Source organism: Colletotrichum acutatum (assembly GCF_030867785.1).
Source record: "Colletotrichum acutatum strain CBS 112980 chromosome Unknown BDZ83scaffold_51, whole genome shotgun sequence".
NCBI classification, from domain to species: domain Eukaryota; kingdom Fungi; phylum Ascomycota; class Sordariomycetes; order Glomerellales; family Glomerellaceae; genus Colletotrichum; species Colletotrichum acutatum.
This window is the reverse complement of record NW_026849045.1, coordinates 62,644-87,396: the sequence shown is the minus strand read 5'-3', so window position 1 is coordinate 87,396 and position 24,753 is coordinate 62,644. Positions and strand designations below refer to the sequence as shown.

At 54.5% G+C, this 24,753-nt stretch overlaps 7 protein-coding genes across 7 annotated transcripts; 5 read left to right on the top strand and 2 right to left on the bottom strand.

Annotated features, from left to right (window-relative positions):
* Nucleotides 1-964: 964 nt before the first annotated feature.
* BDZ83DRAFT_578627 (major facilitator superfamily domain-containing protein) lies at nt 965-2,718 on the top strand (the record flags this gene model as incomplete). Its single annotated transcript, XM_060505148.1, has 4 exons — nt 965-1,052; nt 1,084-1,170; nt 1,227-1,555; nt 1,615-2,718. The coding sequence occupies 4 exons, from the start codon at nt 965-967 to the stop codon at nt 2,716-2,718; spliced, it is 1,608 nt and encodes a 535-aa protein (XP_060364528.1).
* A 733-nt stretch (nt 2,719-3,451) lies between these two features.
* Nucleotides 3,452-4,907, top strand: BDZ83DRAFT_622784 (chromosome segregation protein). Its single transcript, XM_060508342.1, has 2 exons — nt 3,452-4,004; nt 4,109-4,907. Exons 1-2 carry the CDS (start codon nt 3,776-3,778, stop codon nt 4,654-4,656), a joined length of 777 nt encoding a protein of 258 aa, XP_060364527.1. The 5' UTR covers nt 3,452-3,775; the 3' UTR covers nt 4,657-4,907.
* A 1,430-nt stretch (nt 4,908-6,337) lies between these two features.
* Nucleotides 6,338-8,435, top strand: BDZ83DRAFT_719882 (BZIP transcription factor; the record flags this gene model as incomplete). Its single annotated transcript, XM_060512219.1, has 4 exons — nt 6,338-6,611; nt 6,883-7,104; nt 7,193-7,712; nt 7,733-8,435. 4 exons carry the CDS (start codon nt 6,338-6,340, stop codon nt 8,433-8,435), a joined length of 1,719 nt encoding a protein of 572 aa, XP_060364526.1.
* A 1,120-nt stretch (nt 8,436-9,555) lies between these two features.
* BDZ83DRAFT_792758 (uncharacterized protein) lies at nt 9,556-10,874 on the top strand (the record flags this gene model as incomplete). Its single annotated transcript, XM_060515766.1, has 2 exons — nt 9,556-9,825; nt 9,939-10,874. The coding sequence occupies exon 2, from the start codon at nt 9,951-9,953 to the stop codon at nt 10,872-10,874; it is 924 nt and encodes a 307-aa protein (XP_060364525.1). The 5' UTR covers nt 9,556-9,825; nt 9,939-9,950.
* A 202-nt stretch (nt 10,875-11,076) lies between these two features.
* BDZ83DRAFT_349981 (uncharacterized protein) lies at nt 11,077-13,446 on the bottom strand. Its single transcript, XM_060502516.1, has 5 exons — nt 13,282-13,446; nt 12,729-13,145; nt 12,615-12,669; nt 12,343-12,563; nt 11,077-12,279 (listed from the first exon to the last, which is right to left on the bottom strand). Exons 1-5 carry the CDS (start codon nt 13,322-13,324, stop codon nt 11,546-11,548), a joined length of 1,470 nt encoding a protein of 489 aa, XP_060364524.1. The 5' UTR covers nt 13,325-13,446; the 3' UTR covers nt 11,077-11,545.
* Nucleotides 13,447-15,461: 2,015 nt separating this feature from the next.
* Nucleotides 15,462-15,918, top strand: BDZ83DRAFT_578473 (uncharacterized protein; the record flags this gene model as incomplete). Its single annotated transcript, XM_060505126.1, has 2 exons — nt 15,462-15,650; nt 15,784-15,918. 2 exons carry the CDS (start codon nt 15,462-15,464, stop codon nt 15,916-15,918), a joined length of 324 nt encoding a protein of 107 aa, XP_060364523.1.
* Nucleotides 15,919-16,418: 500 nt separating this feature from the next.
* On the bottom strand, nt 16,419-19,477 carry BDZ83DRAFT_578633 (uncharacterized protein; the record flags this gene model as incomplete). The annotated part of the gene is made up of 4 exons (XM_060505150.1): nt 16,419-16,465; nt 16,539-18,756; nt 18,838-19,145; nt 19,279-19,477. 4 exons carry the CDS (start codon nt 19,475-19,477, stop codon nt 16,419-16,421), a joined length of 2,772 nt encoding a protein of 923 aa, XP_060364522.1.
* Nucleotides 19,478-24,753: the final 5,276 nt, after the last annotated feature.

The window sequence follows — 24,753 nt, the reverse complement described above, 5'->3', positions numbered from 1 at the left end:
TGGTCTGGAAAAGTATACAAACTGGGTTCGGCCAAAATCCTGTATGCGGCAGACTACGAAAAAGAAACACGATACGTTGTCAACGCTGTTCGCTGCTTTGTCTTCTCTATGCCGGAGACAACAACATCAGAAAGGGGGATGGCAAGTAGGGAAAATCCCATCTCGCAGAGAGTCTGAACGAAGTCCGGATTGTTCGGCTTCATGGAGGACCCTTGGCGTCGAGAGGCGTATCAGATTGGCCCCTCAGTGTTGCGTACGAACTTTAAATTCTAGCTTGTAAAGTGGTTTCATTACGGCAGCGTAGTATTGCATAAGTCGACCAAATATTGCGTCTTGCGCTTCACATGTCGACTACACATTTGGAGACCATGTCCTAGCCATCGTGTAACCGTCGAGGTAAGCGATGTTCCGCCGTCTCAACTGTAAGGGTTGTAAAGTGCGCATTCATACTTTGGCTGACCACGCCGTACAGACTTTCCACTAGACTTAGATCTCTCATTCATGAACGGAACGTCAAACTGGCCCCTCAGAAACGGCAGGTTTCTATCAGACGACGAAAGCAACCCTGATGCGGGGGATAGGGAACGGTGCGGCGGCAGTTGTAGTTGAGGTTCAGAAATCAAGACAATAAAGATGACACGATCTTCCACAACAAGAGGGGAGAAGTTGGCTCATGCGTACTCACCGCCAAACCAGCTCGACGCTCTCTTCGTACGACGTTGCGACAACCTCAGAATAGGTTCCGGGTGGATTCGGCCTCCTTCCTAAAGCGGAAATAAAAGTGATCCACTTCAGATATAGTGCTGGCCCGGGCCCTCCCCTCGGACTCTTGCCAAAGATGGACGGCCTAGACAAAGTGTCAGACTCGGCCAAGCCGCCTGTCGGGCATGTGGACGTGGAAAAGAACTATGAAAAGAGCAACGACGGTGACGACAACGTCACGAGTACGCCAAAGTTGGACGAGATGCGGCCTAGATTTTTTGACGGGACAGCTACTCTCACCATAGGAGGCCAAGTGGTTCTCATTCCCACGCCGAGCGCGGACCCGAGAGGTATGGTGATGATCTGCTTCTCTTTTGTTAGTCTCAATCACTCGACTCACGAGAAATGCAGACCCTCTGAACCTACCAAAATGGCACAAACAGCTCATCATAGGCATTATTGTCCTGTGTAAGTCACCGTGAACTTCAGAGTGAAATGACTTGACTTACACGAGGTGCGTACAGACGCAATATCCGGTCTATGCCTCATCACCGCACTATCCGCACTCATCGTTTTCATTATGCCCGACTACCAACGTGATGGAATTACGCCGGATCAGATCTCAAATCTCTTCACATTTCCGAACCTTTTCCTTGGTCTCGGAAATCTCGTGTCGATGCCGATCGCCGTAGCTATAGGCCGTCGTCCCGTCATACTAGCATCAAATGTGCTGCTCTTCCTCGCCGCTGTCCTGTGCGCAACGAATCGCAACTATTACTGGCACCTAGGAGGGCGTATGGTCGCAGCGTTCGCTGCAGCTCAGTGCCAGGCCTTGGCTTTGCTTATCCTACAGGTACGAGCTCTTTGGACAGTGAGTCTGGTGTTATAGGTTCTGACTTTGGTTTACTCCAGGATATCTACTTTCTTCACCAACGGGCACGCGTATTTCAGATCTATGCCTCCGCCGAAGTCCTTCTCAACTCCAGTCTGGTAATCGCATCCTCATACATGGCCGATGCTCTAGGCTGGAGGTCTTGGTACTGGCTCTTCGCAGGCCTCTCCGGCCTAGCCATGATTCTCACCTTCTTCTTCGTCCCCGAAACCGCATATGACCGGCCCATCGAGGCGTTCATGGGAAGCCATCCGACCGATAGGAGCAACCTCTTACCGGCAGTGCAAAACACCGGCCCGGACCCCATCAGTAGGAGCCGGTCCCCCGGACCAAAGTACGCAACAGTAGACGAGAGGCCCACCGCCGACCTGGAACACTTCAAGGAACGCACCTTCACCTCGAACCTGCGCATCTTCGTGTACAAGCCCACCTGGTCCCGGTGCTGGCTCTGCCTCAAACAAATCGGACAAGTCTTTCTCTTCCCCCACGTCCTCTGGGTCGCCATCAACAACGGGCTCTTCCAAGGCATCGACGTCTCGATCCAGATGACCTACGCAGAAGTCCTCGTCAAACCCCCCTACAACTGGGCCAACACGTCGGTATCCCTCATCCAGCTCGGCCAAGTTCTCATCGCACTTCTCTGCGTGCCCCTCATCGGCTGGCTGAGCGACTACGTCATCCGCTCCTCCGCGCGTCGCAACCACGGCGTCCATGAGCCGGAGAAGCGACTCATCGCCTGGATCCTGCCCATGGTGACGGCTCTGATCCTGACGGTTCTGTACGGGTACGTGCTCAAGAACCCGGTGCGGTATCACTGGATGGCCATCGTTTCCGTCGTCGACGGCTACCTCATTGTGCTGATGGGCGTCAGCACGGTCGGGACGGCGTATCTCATCGATAGCCACCCGAGCTTCGCGGGCGCTATTCTCGTCGCGCTGCCGGTGACGCGCGGTCTGGTGGGCTTTGGACTCAGCAAGCACACGACGACGTACATTGCCAACATTGGACCGGTCAAGACGTTCGGGATATATGCTGCTGTGAGTGCGGCATTCTGCTTGCTGGGGGTTGTCTTGTTCTTCAAGGGGAAGAAGGTGAGAAAACTTTGTGCCCAGATGACGCAGTGAATAAATGTACTTGATACGACTGGGTAAGGGAGGGAGTTCTACAAGACCCAGGGTTCTCTGGTCCGTAGATGCTCGATACTTCATGTACATATTTGAAACTGCTTTGGAGATCCGAGATGACGGAAATGCCTCGAATTCTTGGAGCTTGGCACTCGATATGTGATATCTCAAGAAGTGGAATGTCAACACCCGAAACTGAAGAAGAATCTCCGGACCTCTTGAAAGCAGTGTGTCTGAATCAACAAGTCTGATTATTGGCACACCCCGAGACAGTGCATGCCCTCTTCCTTCTGGGATTCTGAGGTGAATCGAATATTGTGTTTACCGATGCGAAGGGGAGTATGGCATAGCAGGACACAACGATATACTTTCACCGCTCGCAATTGTTGCAAGGACTCTTGAATCAAAGGATTTTTACTTCCATCTTCCCAAGACATGACCTCTCAGTCTTGAATGCACTCCTGGATGACGGAGGCTTCATGGTCCTTTTTCTAGCCCATGCTCAATTTCTCGTCTCAGTCGATAGGTTACAGTATTTCCCGAGTGAGCGACGAGACTGAGAGTCCATACCACTCATGGCGATTGGACGTCTGTCAAATACATACTTCCTCCGTTCACGGCTGTATGTCATCAGTTGTATTTTGTGTGATCAGTGACGGAAGAATCGACGACTTTTGCGATAAGACAAGTCGCAGAATAGGGATGATTATCATATAGTGCAATGGGAGATCTTGCAAAAAATTATGCCAAGGTAGCCATCATGAATAACAGCTATTGCTGGATGGTGCTCTGGAAATCAAGTGATATGCAGACATGGCTGAGTCAGCATATCTTCTTAGTCATCAGCCTTCTTTTCTGCGACGAGATTGTTGACATAGCAACGCGCTGAATAAACAGCTAAAGATTGCGACCACAACCAATTTATCCCACCATCGCCTGAACTCCTGCCGCACGTCATATGCAACTGCGATATTGACAGTACTCGAGATCATTCACGGCTGCAACTTCCAAATACCGGATTCACAAGAACGCAATCCCGAAAAGAAAACCACCCACCATGTCTTCCGCATTTCGAGAATCGTCGCTGTCCGCCAGCATCAACCGCCAGTCGCTGATGGCGACCCCATCCGTCGCCGAGACGCTGCCAAACGCCAACTTTGGCTTCGAAGAGCTTCGCGATCGCATGACCAAGTTCACCTCAAAGTTTGACGCCTTTATCGAACAGGGTCGCAAGCGCGTTTTGGAGGAGCGAAACGAATTCCGCATGAATGTGGCAGAACTACAAGGTACGTCGGGGAAAAGGGAAGGGAGCACTCGGAATCGAGCTCGAGGCATTACAAGGCGGCGAATCGGGCAAGGAAAACAAACGCTCACATACTATGACCCGCAGAGGACCAGCGCATGAAAAAGAAGGACATTGAGATCCTACAACTCAAGACGAGCACCCACCAACAAACCGTAGCCAAAGAAAAGGCCGAGACGCGCGAGATGCAGGCTTCGATCGCGCAGCTGTCGGAAGAGCGCGACAAGCACCTGGCGACGCGGGACGCGCTCAAGAAGCAAATCGAGGAGACGCAAAAAGAGATTGACGCCCGGCTGGCGGCGCAGCGGGCGCACGCGAAGCAGCTCGAGGCGCAGTCGCGCTTCAACGTGCCCGAGCTCGAGTTCTGGCAGCAGAACCTGGGTTTGCGGATCGAGGGCGCAGGCAAGGACGACCGGCTCAAGTTTGTGTACACGTACGTCGACGACCAGGACTGGGAGCGGGAGGCGTGGTTCGAGCTCAACACGGCGAGCCGGGACTACGATGTCCGGCACTGCCGGCCCAAGCTGGAGCGGGAGAGGGTGGAGAGGGTGCTGGACCAGCTTAATGAGACGAGGGAGCTGGCGGTGCTGCTCAAGGGGATGCGGGAGTTGTTCGTGGAGGCGATGAAGGCTTGAGGGAGAAATGGAGGGGAGGCTTTGGGGCTCTGGTTACTGACGAGGCTGACGATCACTATGACATCCTCTTTCCGTTTTTATTTTCTTTCTTTCAATGGATACCCACTTTGGCGCAGGTTTACTCATTACGCCTGTCTATAAGTCTGTTACAGGTATGGAGCAGTCTCGAAGCAGCAGTACATGTGATTAGTTTCGCGAAGTCTAGAATGCACTTGTTGTTCTCGATCATTGGAAGGGTCTCTTTGTCAATGACCATCCAACATGTGAAATCAGGAAAAAGTAGTGAGACTTGTGGTGGCGTATGCATGTCATCAGAGCTTCAGCCTCTGGGAGTTCAAAATCCCGAGTCTAGACCGTCGAAGTAGTGCAAACTTGAAGGCTTTCACAAGTTGCATATATCGGACGGGTCTGTGCATAAGAGTCCACTCATGTGTTGGGCTTTGATGCACAAAATGGAGGGTACTCCTCACAGTTCGAGGTATGCCGCCTGAATAACTTGAGCATCTGTACTATACAGGGATGACTTGGGCAACTTTGTCCAAGTTATCCGTACCAAAGTTTGTGCACGATGAAATCCAGAGCACGGTAGCGGAGAATTTCACCGCTTCAAGACATTAGCAGCAGCAGGTCAGCCTCTCTGCCAGCAAACTGTAAACTTTATTCCAACTTAACCATCCAATTTGAGTTCCTTCTCCTCCTCCTCTTGGTCTCATGTTTTCCCTCAATCACACGTGTACGGAGCACGGTATCACTTGCACAAACTACAGACTTGCAGCCTCTCGCTGTTCGGGTTTCCAAACAAGACAAAACGAACAAAACCAAAACTCTAGGAATCCTTCAACACACAAAGCTGCATCCCGCCGGAAACTGTGAACACAAGCACACACACACACACCCTTGTCTGCGGCAGAAATGCCCGAGGCTTAGCTCCATTCTTCTCAGTCGACTGAGCCACTCATGACTCGGGATCTCGACCCTCCGAAGCCGTCCAGCAAGATCTGAATGATTCATTATCTCTCCCTCCCATTCGCCTGTTCCTGTCCCCTTTCCAAGGCTTTCCAAGGCACAATCTATCCGTACGGTTACCCGATCCCCCGACCGCGAAAAGACTCACACCATTCCCCCCCTCTCGCGTACCACCAAAAAATTCTCCTGCTGCCCAGAGCTCCGCTGTCGCTGCATTGCTGGTCCCTCCCCAGGAAGCCTGTCACCTGTCATTCTGCCGCTCAACCCTTGCGCTAACAGAAAGAGGACGAGACTGGAGCCCTAGGCTGAACCGGCAATCGGCAAATGCTCCAAGAGCCCATCGGGCTTCCCAAAGAAAGAAAAAGAGGCCCTGAAAACAAGCAGGGGCCCGGCCGCAGAAGAAACCAGCGAGGGGCCCGACCATCACCTTGCCAATCCCGGATTCCCGGACAGCTACTCCGCCCATATTCCACTCCGTGCTGATCCACACACTTGACGGTAGTACGGTACGGATAGGCCTATGCCTCTCGCCCGCTGCCGCTCGATCACGGGCAGCACCGGCTCTCTGACCGAGCCGAGTCTGACCTGAGGTGGACACCCGGTGACGCGGCACTGACACCAACGTCCCCGCCTTCCTCTCTCTTCCCTTTTTCCCTGCCATACCGTCCCGTGTCCGCTTCCGCGTCCGCCCCCCACGCCGGCCTTCCGACTTCCCATGGCCTCCGATGCCGCCAACCACCCAAGTCCTGCCGGCTCCGTGGCTTCATCGGTGACCCCCGGCCTGAATTACAATAGTAATAAGCGTAGTGCTCCGGACCATCCAAGCCCGGCTGGCCCCGGGAATGCCGAAGTTGTCACTCCGGCCGGCGCCGGCACGTCGCCCGCTTCTCAACCACCCGGCGACTCCAACAAGAAACGCCGTGTCGGTCCTGGCTCCAGGGGCGTCGCCAACCTGACGCCGGAGCAACTAGCCAAGAAGCGCGCCAACGGTAAGCACAACTTGTCTTTGCTCACTCGCTCATCTCACCATGCCTCATTGCACCATGGCTTCTCGTACTCCGTGATTTTCATCTTCCATCCCATTTCAGCATTCCTTCGAAACTAGTGCTCGCTGTCGTCCTCACCACCCCCTGTCCACTCACTGCACATCACCCTCGTACACATACATCTTTCTCCACAACATTGACTGACCCCTCCTCTCCCCTTCCCACCTCGATGACGACACACCCGCTAACCGAAGTTCCCATCGGCCCCGATCAGACAGGGAAGCCCAGCGAGCCATCCGCGAGCGCACAAAGAACCAGATCGAGACCCTGGAACGCCGTATCCAGGAGCTGACCTCCCAGCAGCCCTACCAGGAGCTGCAGGCCGTCCAGAGGGCCAAGGAGGCCGTCGAGGCCGAGAACGCGGACCTGAAGCGCCGCCTGGCTGCCTTCATCGCCTCTATTCAGCCTTTCATCTCTACTTCTCCACCGAACCAACGTAAGTCCCTTCCTCGTGTTCACATCTCGTGAATCCGTTACGCTCGTGGACGTATGTGTATCTTTGACTAACACCATATCAAACACAGCGCCACCGCCGCCGGCAGACCCGCACCCTGCCGTCTTCCCATCCCCCAGCGGCAGCTACTCCCACGTCCACCAGCACAACGGGCCCATCTCGGCGCACAATGCCTCGACGCCCAACAGCGCGGCCTCTCCCGCCTCCATCGACCCGACCGCCGGCTGGCAAACGACGCCCAACGGCAGCGGCGGCGGCGGCGGTGGTGGTGGAGGTGGCGTCCCGGATCTATCTCCCCCGAACCACATGTACGCCGCGAGCAAGATGCTCGACCAGCAGCGGCAAGGGCTCCGCCACGGCCTCGACTTCGGCCCGGAGAAGCTCGGCCTGGACTTCCTCCTCCTCGACCAGAACGCCCGTGTCGGCAAGATCCAGAGCGGCGTCAACGGCGCCCAGGACACGCCGAGCTACAACCACGTGCCCATGAAGCATGACTGGACCGGCGTCGGTCCCGTCACACACAGCCGGAGCCCCTCGCTCAGCGGACCGACCGTCCACACCCCGCGGTCACAGGTAGACTATCCTCAGCAGTCTCAAGGCCAGCAGCAAGGACAGCAGCCGTCATCCTCCGCCCCCCCGAATCCCGAGCCCTAGGCCACCACACAGCCGAAGTAAAAAACTGCGGCCCAACCTGCCCCCTCGACAGCCTCCTCCTAGACTTCCTCCACGAGCGCCGCCAACGCGCCGCCGACGGCCTCTCCACCCACGAAATCATCGGCCCGCGCTACCCCAGCGTGCTCTCCCTCCTCAACCCGGCGAACAGCAAATACTCCCACCCGCTCTCCAAAGTCTTCACCGACATCCTCGCCACCTTCCCCGACCTGTCCGCCCTCCCGCAGCGCGTCGTCGTCCTCTACATCATGTTCCTCATCATGCGCTGGCAAATCTCCCCCACGCAAGAAAACTACGACCGCCTGCCCGAGTGGGCGCGCCCTCGCCCCACGCAGCTGTTTACAGAGCACCCGGCCTGGATCGACCACGTGCCGTTCCCCGCGATGCGCGATAAGCTGTGCCGCGACTATAACCCGCGCGAGTACCTCTTTGACAACTTCTTTGTGCCGTTCACCACGACGCTGAGCCTCAACTGGCCGTACGAGGAGACGGATACGCTGCTGCAGGTGCCGGAGTCGGATGAGGTGCTGATTAACCCCGTCTTTGAGCGGCACCTGCGGAGGCTGGAGAATTGGACGTTGGGCCAAGCTTTCAACCAGACGTTTCCTAAGCTGAGAGAGACGTATAATTTGAAGGAGTGAGCTGGCTTGGCCTACGGAACTTGGTTACACCATGGGTCTTTTGGTGGACATGACCGAGTCGACGAGAGATCAACTTCTCGGCCATGGGATCATCTTTTTTCACACTCTTTGCACTTTTCACTCGGTACATAGGGGTTTTTCAAGGCTTTTAAAGGGAAAGCGGGGAGGGAACGGTTTCTTTCCCATGGCGTTCACGTGAGGTATATATCACTCATACGGCGTACCTTTTGACAGTAGTCATCATGGGTAAAGCCATATTGCTTGGCTTATTTCTATCTCACCAAGAATTAGGGTTAGGAAAGGGAGGGGGGCCTCTTTTTGTGGTACAGACGGCGGCGTACGGGAGGCGGATTGGAAAAATAACACGGCACTTAATCTTCGATATATACGCAATTGCGCAATCTAAGGGGAGATGTTCATCAATATTAGCCCTGGTTCTTTCGCTCGTGTTGATGTTATGTTTGTTGTCAAGGCATCTGGGTACGGTCTCACGTCCTGGCTGTATTTCATGATCGGTCAGGAGGCTTTTGATATCGATTCTGGTCGATTTCAGGGGGTGGTGATGTTGAATTTGCGGGCCATCATTTTGAATTCGTGGGCTATCGCCCAATGAGAGATCACTTCTTCTTCTCTTCTTATGCTTCAACAGACGCTATCATTCATCGACTAGTCCGGTTGAAGGGCAAAAGGGTCTCTTCTCTCCTATCTCCCACAGATACTTCGTTTTTAATGTTGTTTCTATGCAAAATTAATTACACCGTGGGAATCTGTCTTGGTTTCTACACATAACCCCCGCCCTGGCAGGATTTACTCATGCCAAATACGATATAACGTAACTTGAGGTACACGTACACCGAGCACGAACATAGGCTCAGAGCAGGCCGAGAAATCTTGACGTTCAAAACTCAAATGCCAAAAGTACATCTGACCTAGAAGCAGACAATTCAGTAAATGCAACATCACACCACCAAAACTCCCCTGATGCCATCGACAAGCACACATAACAGGGCATATAACACATCAAGAGAGACACCTTCACGTCAGTCAATCATGTCTTCCTCCTCAGATATCCACGGGCTGTGTGTATGTAAAGTGAATCATACTTAGTAGATCGTCCTGTGAGAGCGGATCCTGACGCTCGCAAAGTCCAAGGTGCTGAATCACACAGTCCATACTAAAGAATCCTCCTTTAATCACAATTCGTGTAGAGGTTGCAGATCTCCACGAGTAACCCTTTTTCTCCGCTCCAAAGGCACTAACCCTCTTGATTCTTTCCCTGGCTAATTCCATAATTGCCAAAAGACCTTTTCGGACCAAAGCAACCCTTTCAACTATCTCCTCTCTCTACACAACAAAACACCAACAAAAGGGGATCGTCACTCGCTCCAAAGTAAGTCTCCGACCCTCTCAACCCCCATCCCCTTGATCTCCACTCCCTCTCGACAAACAAGAGACCAACAAACAAATAGTAGAGAGTATTCTAACCATCTCGAGGAAATACAGAACAAAGAAGCCATGGCAGAAGAAGCCACAATCGTCCTAGAGATACACATCTACTCGAACCCATCCTCCTCCTTCTCGCCAGGCTGGACCCGAAGCTTCCACCTCCGCCTCTCCCCCTCAACCGCCACAAAAGCCCAACTCCTCTTCCTCGTCCGTGCCTCCGTCACCCGCCTAGGCCGCGCAGACCCCATCGTCGAGGACCAGATCACGCTCTACTGGACCTCCCGCACCGGCCGCGTCGTGTCGATTCCCGGTGATGGCGGCAGCAGCAGCATCTCGGCCACTGCCTCGGTCACGATGCCTGTATGGCAGCAGCAGGCTCCTCCCCACCTAATGACCTTCAACGTCGGGTACCCCGCACTCATCCAGCCTCCTCAGCCGCTGCCGCTGTCCCAGATGATGATGATGAAGCCGACTATGCCTTTGGCCATGACATACTCCAACGGCGTAAACTACCTCCACTCCTACGGCAACCCTACCACGCAGCAGCAGCCTACATACCCAACCATTGTCTCCGCCGGACAGCAGACGTGGATCATGGGAGGTGGTTCGCCCCAGCTCAGCTTCGTCAACGTAAACGTGCCCACCTCTACCATCGGTGGTGGTGGTGGTAGACCCGTGGTCTCAGACGTCATTAGAGAAGCTCGCCTGGATACAATCCCCGAGGCAGCGCTGGGCGGGATGCTGGAGTGGATCCGTGGACCTACGGGACTCAAACTGGTTGTCGTGGTTGATGTCGATGGGAGGGATGTTGTCCCTGTCGTTGTTTCTGCTCCTGCTCCTGCATCTGTTGCCGAGCCTCATCTTTCTCCTACTTCTCTTGTGGCGGCTTCCCCTTCGCCTTCGGCTGCGGCTACTACACCCGTCGCTCCGGCTTCGCCTGCTTCCGCGCCGGTCTCGCCTGGCACTGATACACTCCCTCAGGCGACTTCCTAAAGGTGGAATTTGGGAAGTTGGGCTTTAACACATTGGAATGTGGTTAAGGGGGGGGGGGGAGGGAGGATAAGAGAATAGCATGGAGTAAAATGGACTTGTTGCCGAGTATAAAGCAGAAGCTCATGTATAAAGCAGAAGCTCATGCAATGTTGGCCCTCGAGAGATGTATTTTGGTTCGAAGAAAAATTGTACTTCAAGTGCCCGAACTCCGTAAACCACATCAAAAGGGAAAAGAAAGAACAGTTAAAAAGATATAGCCGAATGGTTTTAAAGTTGACCAAGTTTACATTCTGAAAAAATAGGGGGTCAGGGAGGTAGGAACCCAGCGTCGGCCCTTCGCTGACATTGGTGTCTCCTGACCATGGTGATGCTGGAAGATTGGCTTTCAAATCTGCTAACCAAGCTTCCTTACCTTACCCGAGTATGCCGTATTCTATGAGGCGAGGAATAGGGCTGTATGAGGAAGGCTAAGCTCGGAATGTTGTTGTTCTCCATGCAGCTGCCTCGAGTTCACCTTCATCATCGTCAATAACGCATCAAGGTGCGGTAAACATGATTTTTTCAACAGCCAAACTGACGACCGTCCCAGTTTGGCTACCAAGACAGCCGTGTCCATGTGAGCTCGTAATCCTAGGGCTCATCGTTCTATCCAACTTTCCATCTCATGTGCCTCAACACTCTTCATCAACCCCCAAAGCCCCAACCGAAAACATCTTCAAGTTCGGTCCCACGCCCGCAAACAAACTCGCGTGCCGCCGCCCAGGCATCTTCTGAAACTGGCAACTCTTCACCGGCGTCCTCGCCTTAACAGCATCCACAGCAGGACACCGCAACCTCCGCCCAGACAGCAGCGAATACAGCCCCAGCCGCCCATCATCATGCGCCGCGGCAACAACACCCGAATCGACATTAACATCCCACCCGAAATGCATGTGCGCCTCGTTCCGGAAACCCGGGAACTCCACAACCGGCTTCGTCCCGTTGGGCTTCGCCTTGCGGTACCGCAGATCGAACAGCGCCATCTTGGACCTCGGCCCCGCGGCGAGGAACTGGTGCGGGTTCACGGCGCGCAGGTGCGCCGTGGCGCCGACGGGGATGTTATCCCACTCGGACCACTTTACGCGCAGGTCGATCAGCCTGACGTCGCGGTTGCGGCCACCGGCGAGGAGGACGTTTGGGTTGGAGGGGAGGAAGGTCTGGTCGAAGAAGTAGCCCTCTGCTGGGCCGGGTCGAGGGCGCGGCGGGCCGAGCCAGTGGATGCGCTCGTCCGAGGTGAGTTTTAAAAGACCGTACGAGGTGCCGATGATGCAGGTTAGGGAGGAGGAGGAGGGTGGCGCGGGGGTTGTTTGGTTTACGACGCCTTCGCGGCGGCCTGTGTTGAAGGAGATGTGGCGGAGGTTGTTTGCTACACGCGGTCTGCGTTAGAAAGAAAGGTGTAAGGGGGCACAGGGCAGAGGGGAGGATTTACCTCTGTCGAGTAACCAGAGAGGTCGGTCGTCGTTGCGAGCGGATTTGGGAGGTGAAAAGAGGTAGATGTCGCAAGTGTTACTTGGCTCGCGGGATGTAACGATTATGCGATGCGAATGTGGGTGATAGTTGATGGATGAGATCTGGGGACAGCCTATCATCTCGTGACGATGTGATAGTCGGCGTTCAGGACGGCTCGAGGCATCAGTACTGAAGGATATCCTGCTGCTGTCAGTTCTCACTCTGAGCCATGGCATTCACCTGGCTGCTCACCTCTCATTGTCATCCGTGGGAATGTAAGACCCTATCAGAGTTTCCTCGTCCAAAGCTACCAAATTTAGAACACAACCTCACAGTTATAATCCAGGGGGCAGAGCTCAAACTCACTCGCATACGCAACCCCAAGTCCCGTCTTCTCATCATCACCGCCAACATAGAAACAGGGGATATTCGGGAAACTCTGCCTCGCAAAGCTAGGCACGAACGGCACCTCACCCTTGTCAACGAGCCCCCGGGCCCACGCCGCGGCAGGAACATCCTCGACGCCGAACGCACCGTCGACGCGCAGCCTCGCCCTCTCTTCACGGCGTACGCCAAGCTCGACGTCCAAAACGCCGCCGATGAGCGGGGCCCGTAGCGCGGCGGACCGGACAATGTGCCGCTTTAGCCGCTCCCGGCGGGCGGCGACGGCCTCGGCCTCGCGGTGCTGGATCTTCCGGCGCTTGACATTGTCGGCGGACCAGGCGGCGGTCTGCGGTGCCGAGGCGCCTTTTTCGATTTTGAAATATTTGCCCTTTTCCTCATCTAGGATGGAATTTTCCCGAGTCAGCCGGCTGGTCCGTTGAAAGGTACGGTTCAAGTGAAAGGACAGACTGTGTGGTCAAAGGAACCAAGACAGAGTATAGTGGTGTAAGACTTGGGAGGGGCGTGTGAGTAGTACCGTAGTAATACCCGGGGATTTGCATCCGCGGCTGAGGTGCCATGATGGTTTCTTTCTGTCCGGGGTTCGGTCCGCCGCAATGGCTACGCGGCCTCGGCTCCGAGGCAATGGGGTGGAAAGCCTGCCTTGTGTAAGGTAGGGGTCCAAAAGATGGGAGGTTGAGCCTTGAGGTGGTTGGAAAGACCAAGAAATCTCAGAGATTTGGAAGATGGGTTGTCCCAAAGAGGAAACGGATAAAGAAGAATTATCGGCACTAGCTCCGTCTCGGACTCGAGATCTAGACAAGGCTCAAGGCACAGTCGAATTGACTATCCAGGAACACTGTGGACGGTCTTGCGGGATGGTGTGCTTTGTTCGTGGCGGGAGTGGGTGTAAGTGGTCAATCTGCACGTGTGTTGGGGGGCAGATGTGGATGGTCCGGGGAGGGGGGTGGTTCAGATATGCGGGATGGAATTGTGCATGAGAAACACCGGTGCGATATCGTATCGTCGTGACGATGACAAAGAGGATTGGATATTGCGAGTTGGTGATGGGCTTGGTTGCTTGTGTGGGATGGTCCAAGGGTTGATGATGGCGTCGGTGGCGCCGAGTATCAGTGTGAAGCAGTTCCTTTCCCCGACAGAAGCAGGCGGAAGAAAAAAAAAAAAAGATGGAAAAGAGTGGGGGGGTGGGAGGTGTGCGTTTGTCTTCCGGAGCCGGTAGTAGGAACCCACTTTCGCGGTGAACATGCCGTTCCTTCCATCCTCTGAGAGTGGCAGCGTCAGGTCGTTTGGTGTGTCACACCGCATAATCAAGGCCACTAACCTCGCTGATTCTGCGGTGTTATCACTGAAGCCGCAGTGAACCTACGGCAAGCTAAGGCGCTAGATTCGACACCCCACCCTCCCAAATGCCGCCGCCGTGTGCGGGGAGGAGCGATTCAATGCATCAACCACCTCACCCACCATCACCACCTGCTGTGAAAGGGCAGAAATTTACAGCGAGATTCGACGCTAAGGTGAGATAGCTTCACAATTAGGTACCTTAGGTTGGATATGTCCGCGGCTGATCTGTCCCATCAATCGCTGGAATCGTCGGCCGGCGTCAAGCACCACGGACACTCAAACACACGCAGCCGGGGAAGTACGTGGTCGAACTTGTAGCCCCCCCCCCCCCGGCGAAAGTAACGGCTGAACCGATGACTTGGCAATTCTCGACACCATCCTCTAGTACGCAGTATACCTTACCTAGTCTAAGATACTCTACCTCCTTCAAAAAGCTTGGCCATGATAGTATGCACGTCTGGTGCTGAACCAAGGTACCTGACCTGCCAGCCTCAGACGGCTGCTCCGATCGAGAGGAAGGAGGTTGTTCACCATGTAATCCGACATACCTTCCACGCCTTAGCTGACTGCGTGTCGTGTGAGTTGCTGCAATCGTTGCCGTTGGCAAAGGTATAGCAATAATGTTCCATTAACTGATGCCATAGAAGCCCATGCCTGGTCTCCGTGTAGACTCCTCCAGGAGGAATGGAGCAGTATCAAGCATACCACGATTGAATCGAGATGATGATATCTCAATCGCAATAGAAAAACTTGTCATGGTTCCAATTGAGTCTTTTCTCATAATTTGTCACCGTGATATGTAATTGACACGTCGGGTTCAATCTGAACCTGGCCCTGTACTTGAACCATCGTGAAATGCTAATCCCCCTCCATAGCCCACCTAGACTGGCGAATGCCCTTACCTCAACAGCAAGCAATTGGCACAACCACGTTTTTTCCTCAGAAACTAAAGATTCATAGACAAGGCCAAACATTCGAAACCAACCCCCTCTATACATTCTGAACATGCTGTGTCAAATTGGCCTCTGCTTCCGTGATAACTACGAAATCTCCATATAGTACCTTACTAACAGCACCACTCTCCACTCAAAAGCCCCATCAGCTCCAGCTCCAGCTCCATCCGCCAGCTGCAGCCCCCCCTCCAAAACCTTGCCCCTCCAACCCCTCACCTCCCAAATCCAGATAGCTACCCCCTCCAAGCTCCATCTCCCTCTCCCTCCCTCAACATCCTTCCAAGCATCATCATCACACAAAGCTCGAACTCGACTCCTTCTCGAAGCAATTGCTCTCCATAACCATACCTAGCCTCCGACATCCCACCCTACCTACTCACCTACCAACCTGAAATAGCCCAACATGGTCTACACACTCACCGTCCACCTCCACGCAAACGACCACCCGGACTCGGTCGAACGCATAAAGGCGAAGCTCATCGAGGCCTCGCGCGTCTACTCCAAGGACCGCGAGACCGTCAGCTGGTTCGTCATGCAGGACGTCCACGACCCCAGGTCCTTCACCATTGTCGAGCGCTTCGAGACGGAATATGTAAGAAACCCCTCGCATACATACGCAGATACACCAACTTGCAAAAAGCCTCGCAACCCCAACACTTCCTCCATCCCTTCCTAAACGCCCCAACTTCAGAGCTTGACACATGTGCTGATCCCCCCCCGTGCAGAGCCAAAAGTACCACCTCGAGAACCCTTACTGGAAGACCTTTGACCCCTATGTTGTACCTTTGCTCGACCGCCCAATGGACCTGAGAAGACATGAGGAGCTGGATACTTCCAAGGACGTTGTCGTGCCTCAGTAAGGTAGATCACGTGACTACATAATTCAAATTATTGCTCTAAAAAAAAGCTACAAACTCTTATTAGAAGTGACATGTCACACATAACCGTACATATATGTATGCACCATTGGACGTTTGGGGCAGCAGACAATGCCAAGGATCAAGAAAGACACCATGACACCAGGTTATGAACGATGTTGATCCCTATCATTTACATATTCAAACAGTGCGTGAGACATGTAGTTCACTTGATTTAACGATTTGTATTAGGTCTATCAACGCACTAGGGTATACCCCTCCTCTCTCGCTCCAGCTCGATCACAGTAATTACCGATGAAGTTCATCGTACAATTTTAAACATAGAGAAAGATGAATTTCGTGGGCACAAGTCCACGTCTCCTCCGGTCTCAATAGGGGCCAGATTCAACAGGCCCAGGGAGATCATCCCGCGGAGTCGACGGAGCAATGGAACGGCGCAAGTAGCGTCGTAGTCAAGCCCGACTCTGCCAAGAGATTCCTCTTTACTGCGACTTCTCGTGCTGGGTGGAGACACGCTGCAGGGAGACGACTGATGAAACGGTTAGCCGCTATTCTGTAACAAGACACATAGTGTGGGGTAGATTGGGGGATATAAAACTTACCAAAGTCCTCGAGCGAGCGCTGCTTCTGGTTACCCTTGGGGGACTTGCCGTGCATCAGGTTGTCGAAACCGGTGCTGTCCTGGAGCATGTAGTATACACCAGCACAGACGCAGAAGACACCGAATGAGAAAATCCAGATACGGACGACGGCAACAATGGAGGTCTGCTGACCACCCTCGAAGAAACCCCAGATACAGAAGCAGGTGGCAAGGATATCGACGACCAAGATGGCGCCAGACAGCTGCCACGAGGGGATAGAGGACCAGAAGGGGCCGTTGGCACGGGTGATGAAGATGAGCCAGTTCTCGGTGAGGGAGACCTCAAGGAAGACAACCTCGTCGAGGTTACCGAAGTTCTGGATAATACCACCGTTGGGGTGGGCGTACATGGTGGTGACAGTGATCCAGGTACCGACGGCAAGGACGATACCGAGGAGGACGGACATACCCCAGAGCTTGGGCAGGTTCCACTTGACGGGGGACTTGGAGAAGGGGGCGTTGTCGTAGGCAATGGCCAGGGTGGCGATATCGGCGAAAATGGCAATGAAGACGACCAACTCGATGTTCAGGGAACGGTTGAGGATGGCAATCCACAGACCAAGGTAGATCTCCAAGTGGATGGACAGGGCGATACGGTAGACGACGTAGGCGTACATGCGGTGGAAAATCTGGCGGGAAGTCTTGAGGGCGTCGATGATGGCGCCAAGACCGGGGGCAAGGAAGACAATGTCGGCGGCGGAGCGAGCGGCGTCAGAGGCACCCTCGACGGCGATACCAGTGTCAGCCTTCTTCAGCGAGGGAGCATCGTTGACACCGTCACCAGTCATGGCAACAAGGTAGCCACGCTGCTGAAGAATCTCGACGACGTTGTACTTGTGCTGGGGGAAGACCTCGGCGAAACCATCGGCAGCCTCGACGAAGTCGTAGACCTCGGAACCGGGCATGTCACCACCGCCACCGAGACCGAGACGCTCAGCGTTGTAGATGTTGGTGCCGAGACCGAGCTGGCGGGAAGTCTCACGAGCGATACCGACGGCGTCACCAGTCAACATCTTGATGGACAGACCGAGAGACTTGGCCTCGTTAACAGTGCGGGCAGTATCGTGGCGAGGGGGGTCAGAGCAGGGCATGATTCCGAGAATCTCCCAGGCACCGTGGTCACCACGCTTGCGGGCAACACCGAGAGAGCGGAAGCCACGGGTGGCGAACTCAGCAACCTTGTTCTTGTAGGCCTGGTCAATCTCCTCGGGGATCTCGTGGTCCTGCTCGACGGTCTTGAGAACGAAAAGGGGAGCACCCTTGACGCAGGTAATGCGCTCACCAGCGGGGGACTCGACGAGGGCAGTGACCTTCTTGGAGACGGGGTCGAAGGGGAAGAACTCAATGACCTTGTACTTGGACAGGACAGACTTGGCGCGGGGGTAGTAGCGGAGCGACTTCAAGAAAGCCTTGTCAATGGCGTCCATACCCTTCTTCTTGCGGGAAGCGGCCAAGCAAGCAGTAAGCATGAGGTCCTCGGGATCAACACCGGCGACGGTGTAGGGCTCGGCAAGAGAGAGCTTGTTCTTGGTCAGGGTACCGGTCTTGTCAGAGCAGAGAATCTCGACACCAGCCAGGGACTCAATGGCGGACAGCTTCTGGACAATTGCCTTCTTCTTGGCGAGGTAAGCAGCACCGACAGCCATGGTGGTGGTGACGACGGCGGGAAGACCGACGGGGACACCGATAATGGTAATGGCGAGGGTGAAACGAAGGATGTCGACAATGCCGTTGGAGCGGTAGAAGGAAGAAACCCAGACGATAAGAAGAGTGAAGATGACAAGAACCAACAGAATGGTACCGATGCCGTTCAACACCTCAGTGAAGTGACCAGATCCAGCGGAGGCAGCGTTGACAAGGGCGGCAGCGCGACCGACGAAGGTGTTGTCACCAGTGGCGGTGACGATGACGAAGGCCTCACCACGCTTGACAGCGGAAGAAGCGTAGCAGTTGTCGTTGCGGTGCTTGTCGACGGCGAGGGACTCACCAGTGATGGCGGACTGATCGACCTGGAGGAAGGCATCCTCGGTGACAATGCGACCATCAGCGGGGATAATGGTACCCTCCTCAACCTGGAGGATATCACCGGGAACGACTTCGGGGGCCTCAACCTCCTTGAGGGTGCCGTCACGGAGAACAACAGCCTTGAGGGCGAGAGTCTTCTTGAGTTCGGCAACAATCTGTGGTGGAGGCAATCAGTAATGTGGCCTTGAGGCACCCTTGGCAACGCGTGCCAGTGGTGTGGGGCGATGTTGACTTACAGATCCGGCCTGGAATTCCTGGACGAAACCGACAGCGGCGTTAAGCAGCAAAAGACCGCAAATGACACCGAAATCGACCCAATCCTCAAGACCAGCGGCAAGGACGGCGGCAGCCTCCATGACGAATTGAATGGGACCAACGAAGAACATGAAGAACTTCAGGATAAGGTTCTCCTTCTGCTCAGCCATCTCGTTGCGACCCCACTTGCGACGGCGGTTAATGACCTCCTGCTCAGTCAGACCGAGACGAGTGTCAGTCTGAAGCTGCTCCTCAGGGACGACACGTCCCATGCCAGGGGATCCTTCATCTGTTAGGATGTTAGCAAGCTGTCAATTGAGGTGTCGGGTGGTGAGAGAGCATCTGCTCGACAGGAGCCATTGGCAAGCGCCATCAACTGCCTGTGTAAGACAGTTGCTCAACTCGAGCTCAATAAGACGTACCCTCTTCTTCCTCGTCGACGTGACCGTCCTGGGACTCAAGGTCCTCAATCAGGGCGTCAATGTCCTCATCGTCCTCCTCGTCCTCGACCTTGGGGTTGGCGGCCGGGGGCGCATCAACGGGGCGTTCCTTCTCATCGAACTTGTGGCTCTCAATGGGCGTGCTGAGAGCAGGGGCCGCGGCGGCGTGTGAGTCGGCCATTGCGGTTATAGTGAGACAGACGAGCTCTGCTCAAGCTTATTATGCGCGAATAGGTTGGTTTTTGTTGTCGCGGATAGGAATTGATAGGTAAGATAAGTCCGAGGAAAACGGCGAGGTACTGCTTGTGCTTCTTCGTAGGGCGGGCCTAGGAATACTGAATTGGTGAGGTCGCAGGGTAGCGCGTAGGAAAAGGTGATGAGGGGGAGAGTGGAGAGATGGAGGAGAGAGGTTTGAGCACCACACGAATGTGAAGGGCAATCTATATAGGCAGCCTTCGTGGGTGATGGAGGAAAGAGAAGGGAAAGAGGCGTTCCGGTGAAGGCGGGTGGAAGCTTCGCTACTTAAGAGAAACGAGCCGTGGGTAGGAGAGAGGCAGACACGAGCGGCAGGAGCAGAAGCAGACGCAGCAACAGCAACATCCAAAGCAAATCAAGAACCAGACCAGACCAGAAAGAGGCGACCACTGACTGGGACGTGGGTGTGGATGCAGGCTCAAGTGTGGGCGTGGATAAACGTGGGCGTGGGCGTGGGCCGTGGATCATGGATGGGCGTGGGACGGGTGTGGGCGTGGAGCGAGCGAGCGAGCTATCCGGCCGACTGCACTTTCCTACCTTGCGACCCAGAAGTTGAGAGAGAGGGAAGGAAAAGCCAATCCATCCCAATCGGGATCCCCACTACGTACCCGCAAGCGACGGTATTAGTCCGCCCACGGCAACAGCGTGTGAGAACGAGAGCCCAGAGAGAAGCGAGGAAAGAGCGGCGCGACATGGACGGCGACAGCGGTAGCGACGCGGCAAGGAAGGTACGGCAGGGAAGACATACGTACCTACCTTACCTTACCTTGGAGGCAAGAGCATCCCGTCTTTCTCTCTTTCTCCCGTCTTCAAGGCCGGGCAGTCATCAGAGGCTCCAATAGTTACTCACTCAATTACTTGCCTTGGTTGCTGGGGCCGGGTTACTAAAGGTTGCCTTACCTCATCTCTCACCTCACCTTACTCACCCCGAGAGAATATTTGCGGTTTCGCCCCAGCAGGTATCCGTACGGGGAGCTATTCGTAAGGTGACCTTTAGGTGAAGTGAGGTAAGGGAAAACAGGTCGGGACTCACAACGGTGCAAGGAAGGTGAGGTATGGTCCAGGTTCAAGGCTGGCAAGGTACCTCTTCACGCTTGGCGAGGTCGCGGAGAAAGCAACAATAGCTGGAGAAGCTACCAGCATCGGGATCCATTGATCGGTTCATGGTACCTTGCGGCCCCAGTACTCTCCCACATTCGTGCCTGCCCCCCAGCACTGAGCAGCAAGCAGCAACACCAACAACAACAGAGAAACAAGAACAGACGTAAGGTACCGGGTTCGTGAGGGAAGGCACTCCAGTCAACCTTACAATTACATGGGGCCGCCCCTACGGATACAACACGGTAAGAACGAGGATATGCGCTGGAGTGGACAGGGCCAGAACCGGACGATGTCAGTATCCATTATTCAACCTGGCCCGAGAGGAGGGACCCATTGAAAAATCATCCATCCTTCCCCCGTCTGGACGATGGGCGATACTTTGCGCTGGAGCTATCAGAATAAAGTATTGGAGTACATTGGGCTGGGTGGGCGAGATACAAGGTGTGTTCACAGTACGAATTGAGTTTGACCTCGACGGCATCCGTACCCTTGGAGAAAATGTGCACAGCATATTTGGGATACGGCGGCAATTGGGGCGAGCAATGGGGGGAAAATGGCCGCAAGCAGACGAGAGAATTTCCCATGTGTGACGCGCAGGGCGATTGATGAGTGAGATTTGTGAGCGCAAAAAAGCAAGCTTGGCACCAACACGGACCATCAGCCAAGCCAGCGTAATCTTGTGCAACACCACTTACGGAGTACACCACTCACTTTGTCGTAGGTCTGAGCCTGAGCCTACCTTACCTTACGCCTGGCGGGTTCTCAGTTGAATGACATTGAACTTTGCTTCCTTTGCGTGCCGCACTGCACCGCAGTCTCTTCCCTATCTGCTGAGCCATTGAGGTACGATGCGATTACGCGGATGGGATGGCACATAAGCAAAGCTCCCAAGAGACAGAAGCTGGGACGTGCAAACACACCACAGACAGTCCTGGGATCCCTGCGTACACACTCGCATCCTCCTCATGAGCTCAATGTTGCTCTCCCACACACAAACAGGCCAGTGCAGTTAACAGTGTGAAAACAAGATGCACAAGGTAATCTCGCAAGTAAACAAAGTGCAGTGCCCCACATGGACTCGCCGGGCTACGGTTCCCAGGACCAGGTATTGTGCAGGTTTCCCAGGTGCAGACATGGGAGGAAGGCAGGTACCTGGGTAGAAGAAGTGGGCTGCAGGTGCAGCGTGTGGCCCAGATGTGGGAGCGAAGTGGAGACCTCTCAAAGTGGGAAGGTGCCCCAATTTTCGTTTTTTTTTTTTCCTTCCTTCCTTTGCGTCGACTAAGGTGCACTGGGCGAATTGGCTTCCTGCGCTACCATTTTTTTTTTCTCCGTTCCATCTCACTTATTGATCTGGCTCGCCCACACCCCCGCCAATCCGAGCTTCGTCACTGGCTCGCTGACCATCGGTGATACCTCGCTCATCAACCGTGAATAGCAGAGCACCATAACTGCGTAGCAAGCAGTAAAGGTGTGCATGCCTTACACTAGAAGTTTAGCACCACCTTTCCGCGGGCTTGTGGGGTCGCCGACATGTCGGGCAGGGTCAGAACCGCACATCCACACATCAGGCCAGGACGTCAGGTACGTACAACCTTACACATCGCTACCTTGTCCATGTGGTACCTTGTTCTGGGCTGACTATCAAGATGCCGCGAAACCTAAGCGCATTTGTAGGTAATCCTCAGGTAAGTTCGTCTTCGTCGCCCCGTACCTGTTGACATCTGGTCACCCGTACCATTGCCTGCTTGCTGCTTCACTATTGGATTGCCCGATTGCTGAGTGCTTTTTTCTTTCCAAAGGGGGCTTCCGCTTCGTTACCTTCCTGGGGTCTCCGAAGCCGCCCAGGCAGTGGCCAAATAGGAACAGAGGCTTGCGCGATTTTTCGAGCCGTTCCATGGCATCAAATGACGACACTGCTTCCCAGGACCCAAACACGACCACGACAGGCGAGCCGCGACAGATAGGCAGGCCGGGCATGGACCGTGGACGTCCATGGATTACAGTAAGGTGGTCGTCGTCTTCGTCGTCGTCGTCGTCGGCTCTTGGTCTGTCTCGGGTTCGCCTGATGGAGCGTGCGCCGCTCTCCCCCTACCCTTTTCCACTCTTCATTGCCGCCGTACGACGTGCGTGAACCGCATAAGCTTGGACGCTGCCGTCGAAATTTCTTGATGGGTGGATGGGTGGACGAAAGGACGACAACGCCGGCGGTCAGCACATACGGATACACTACAACAACAAGTTCGGATACAACCGGCGCATGTCTCTTTCTTTTCCAACGGCCATTAAGTGCCTCACCCGGGTCAAATGGAACAAGGCGACACCAATTGGCGCATTATACTGCTTCCAAGTCCCACGAGAATAGTTGCGCCTGGCGGTCGCGGATTGAAGTATTTTTTCTCCGTGTAATTGCAGTGGCACTCTCACCACGCGCATCAGTCATCAAGCCACGGCGGATAACATGCCGCACTTCCAACGCGGCTTGCTGGCACTGAGCAGTGGACTTAAGTGAAGGAGTGGGCGAGTACGTACAAATTGTGCAAGATCAAACACTTAGAGTACGTATCTTCCCTGACTATTGTCGACATGGGATATTGCACACCCCCACACAGTTCCCAACGCTCAGCAACAGCACGGCCCTTTTTCGCTATCGTCTAGCACTCCAAGGTAAGTGGATCACAACAAGCTTTTGGCCCTCCAAATTTCGCTGCCAGTCATGAGCTTCGACGTTGGGGGTCCTACCCTGCTGTTCGCGATGGAGCTTTGACGGCCTCTCTGCTCTGGGGAGGGGGCTGGGACAACCGTCACCAACCCTGCGAGGTTATTGTCAATCGACCAATCAAATCGTTATCAGGAAACGGCCCTTTCAAACTTTTCCCCCCCATGCTCGGCGTTGCCAGTTTCTCGTAAGCACCGTGTGTGCACTGTCTCAGCGTCATACCTGCTCTTTTCTTTCATCGTTTTCTTCCAGATGGCAGTTGCGACTGAGCCGAGAGGTCGCGACTTAGCCGGACTGGACTGGCAAGTATTAGTGACTGCCTCGTTCTTTCCAAGACAGGGCCAGGGAGTTGGGGACGGCGATGTACCTTAAGGCAAGTGCCTCACTGACCAGTGCTGGAAGACTGGAAGTACCTTATGGTAAAGTAAGGCAAGGCAGGCGTGGCAGGCACGGGTAAGGCGGCTTTCCAGGGCAGATTGCTTGTACCGCCGGATGCGATACGTACCGGCCGAACCTCACCCATCTCAATCTGTCATCGTTTTGATTTTCCTCTTCTCGCCCGATGGAATGCGTCAAATCATCAGGCATCTTGTTCTGCAACGAGACGAAAGCGCGTACCTGTGCAAGCAGCAGCACTGAGCGGCACTCGCATTCCTCGCCATCCAACCACAGAGGTTGTCTCTTCTGAATTCGGCACTTCGGCCAATGCCCTTGAACGCTAGGCGTGACGGACATCCCGTCCCTTCTCGGGACATTTCAGTGCCAGCAGCACTATGAGACACCAGAGCAGTCCAGGTCTCGAAGATACAGACGCTGTTCGAGGCACTCTAGTCTCCGGCATCCGGACATGCGTGCAGACAACTCACGCATTTGAAGGTTGACGGATACCTTTTCCACCTCGCAACTTTACCGGACATGCAGCTTTTGCAAGCTACCCGCCGCTATCATCCCGCCCTACTGCAACACTCTTGCAATTTGCATTAGGCTTCTGGAGCGGCTAATCCGCAACGACTTGGTCTTGTCTACATCCGTGCTAGGGCAATCGTCGGCAGCACCACTCGTCCCGCTAACATCTCCCGTCCTTCACACAGGTCAATCCGTCAAATCGGGTCCTCCATATGAACACGTCTACTCTTGAGCCTGAATCACTCTTTTGCCGTTGACACTGGGCGATACAGATGTAGTATTCCGCGAAGAATACGCGTCTCAGTACCCCTAGGCTGTTGAAGGTTGTTTGACGGATACGAAAAGCATCGAACTCCGACTTACATATCGCCCAGCCATGCCCTGTCGCATTTCCCCAAAGTCCCAATAGAGATACCTGACGGATACCTTGGTGGTCCAGTATGGGGAAGCTAGCTACGGGTGCCGTGTGGTGCGTATCC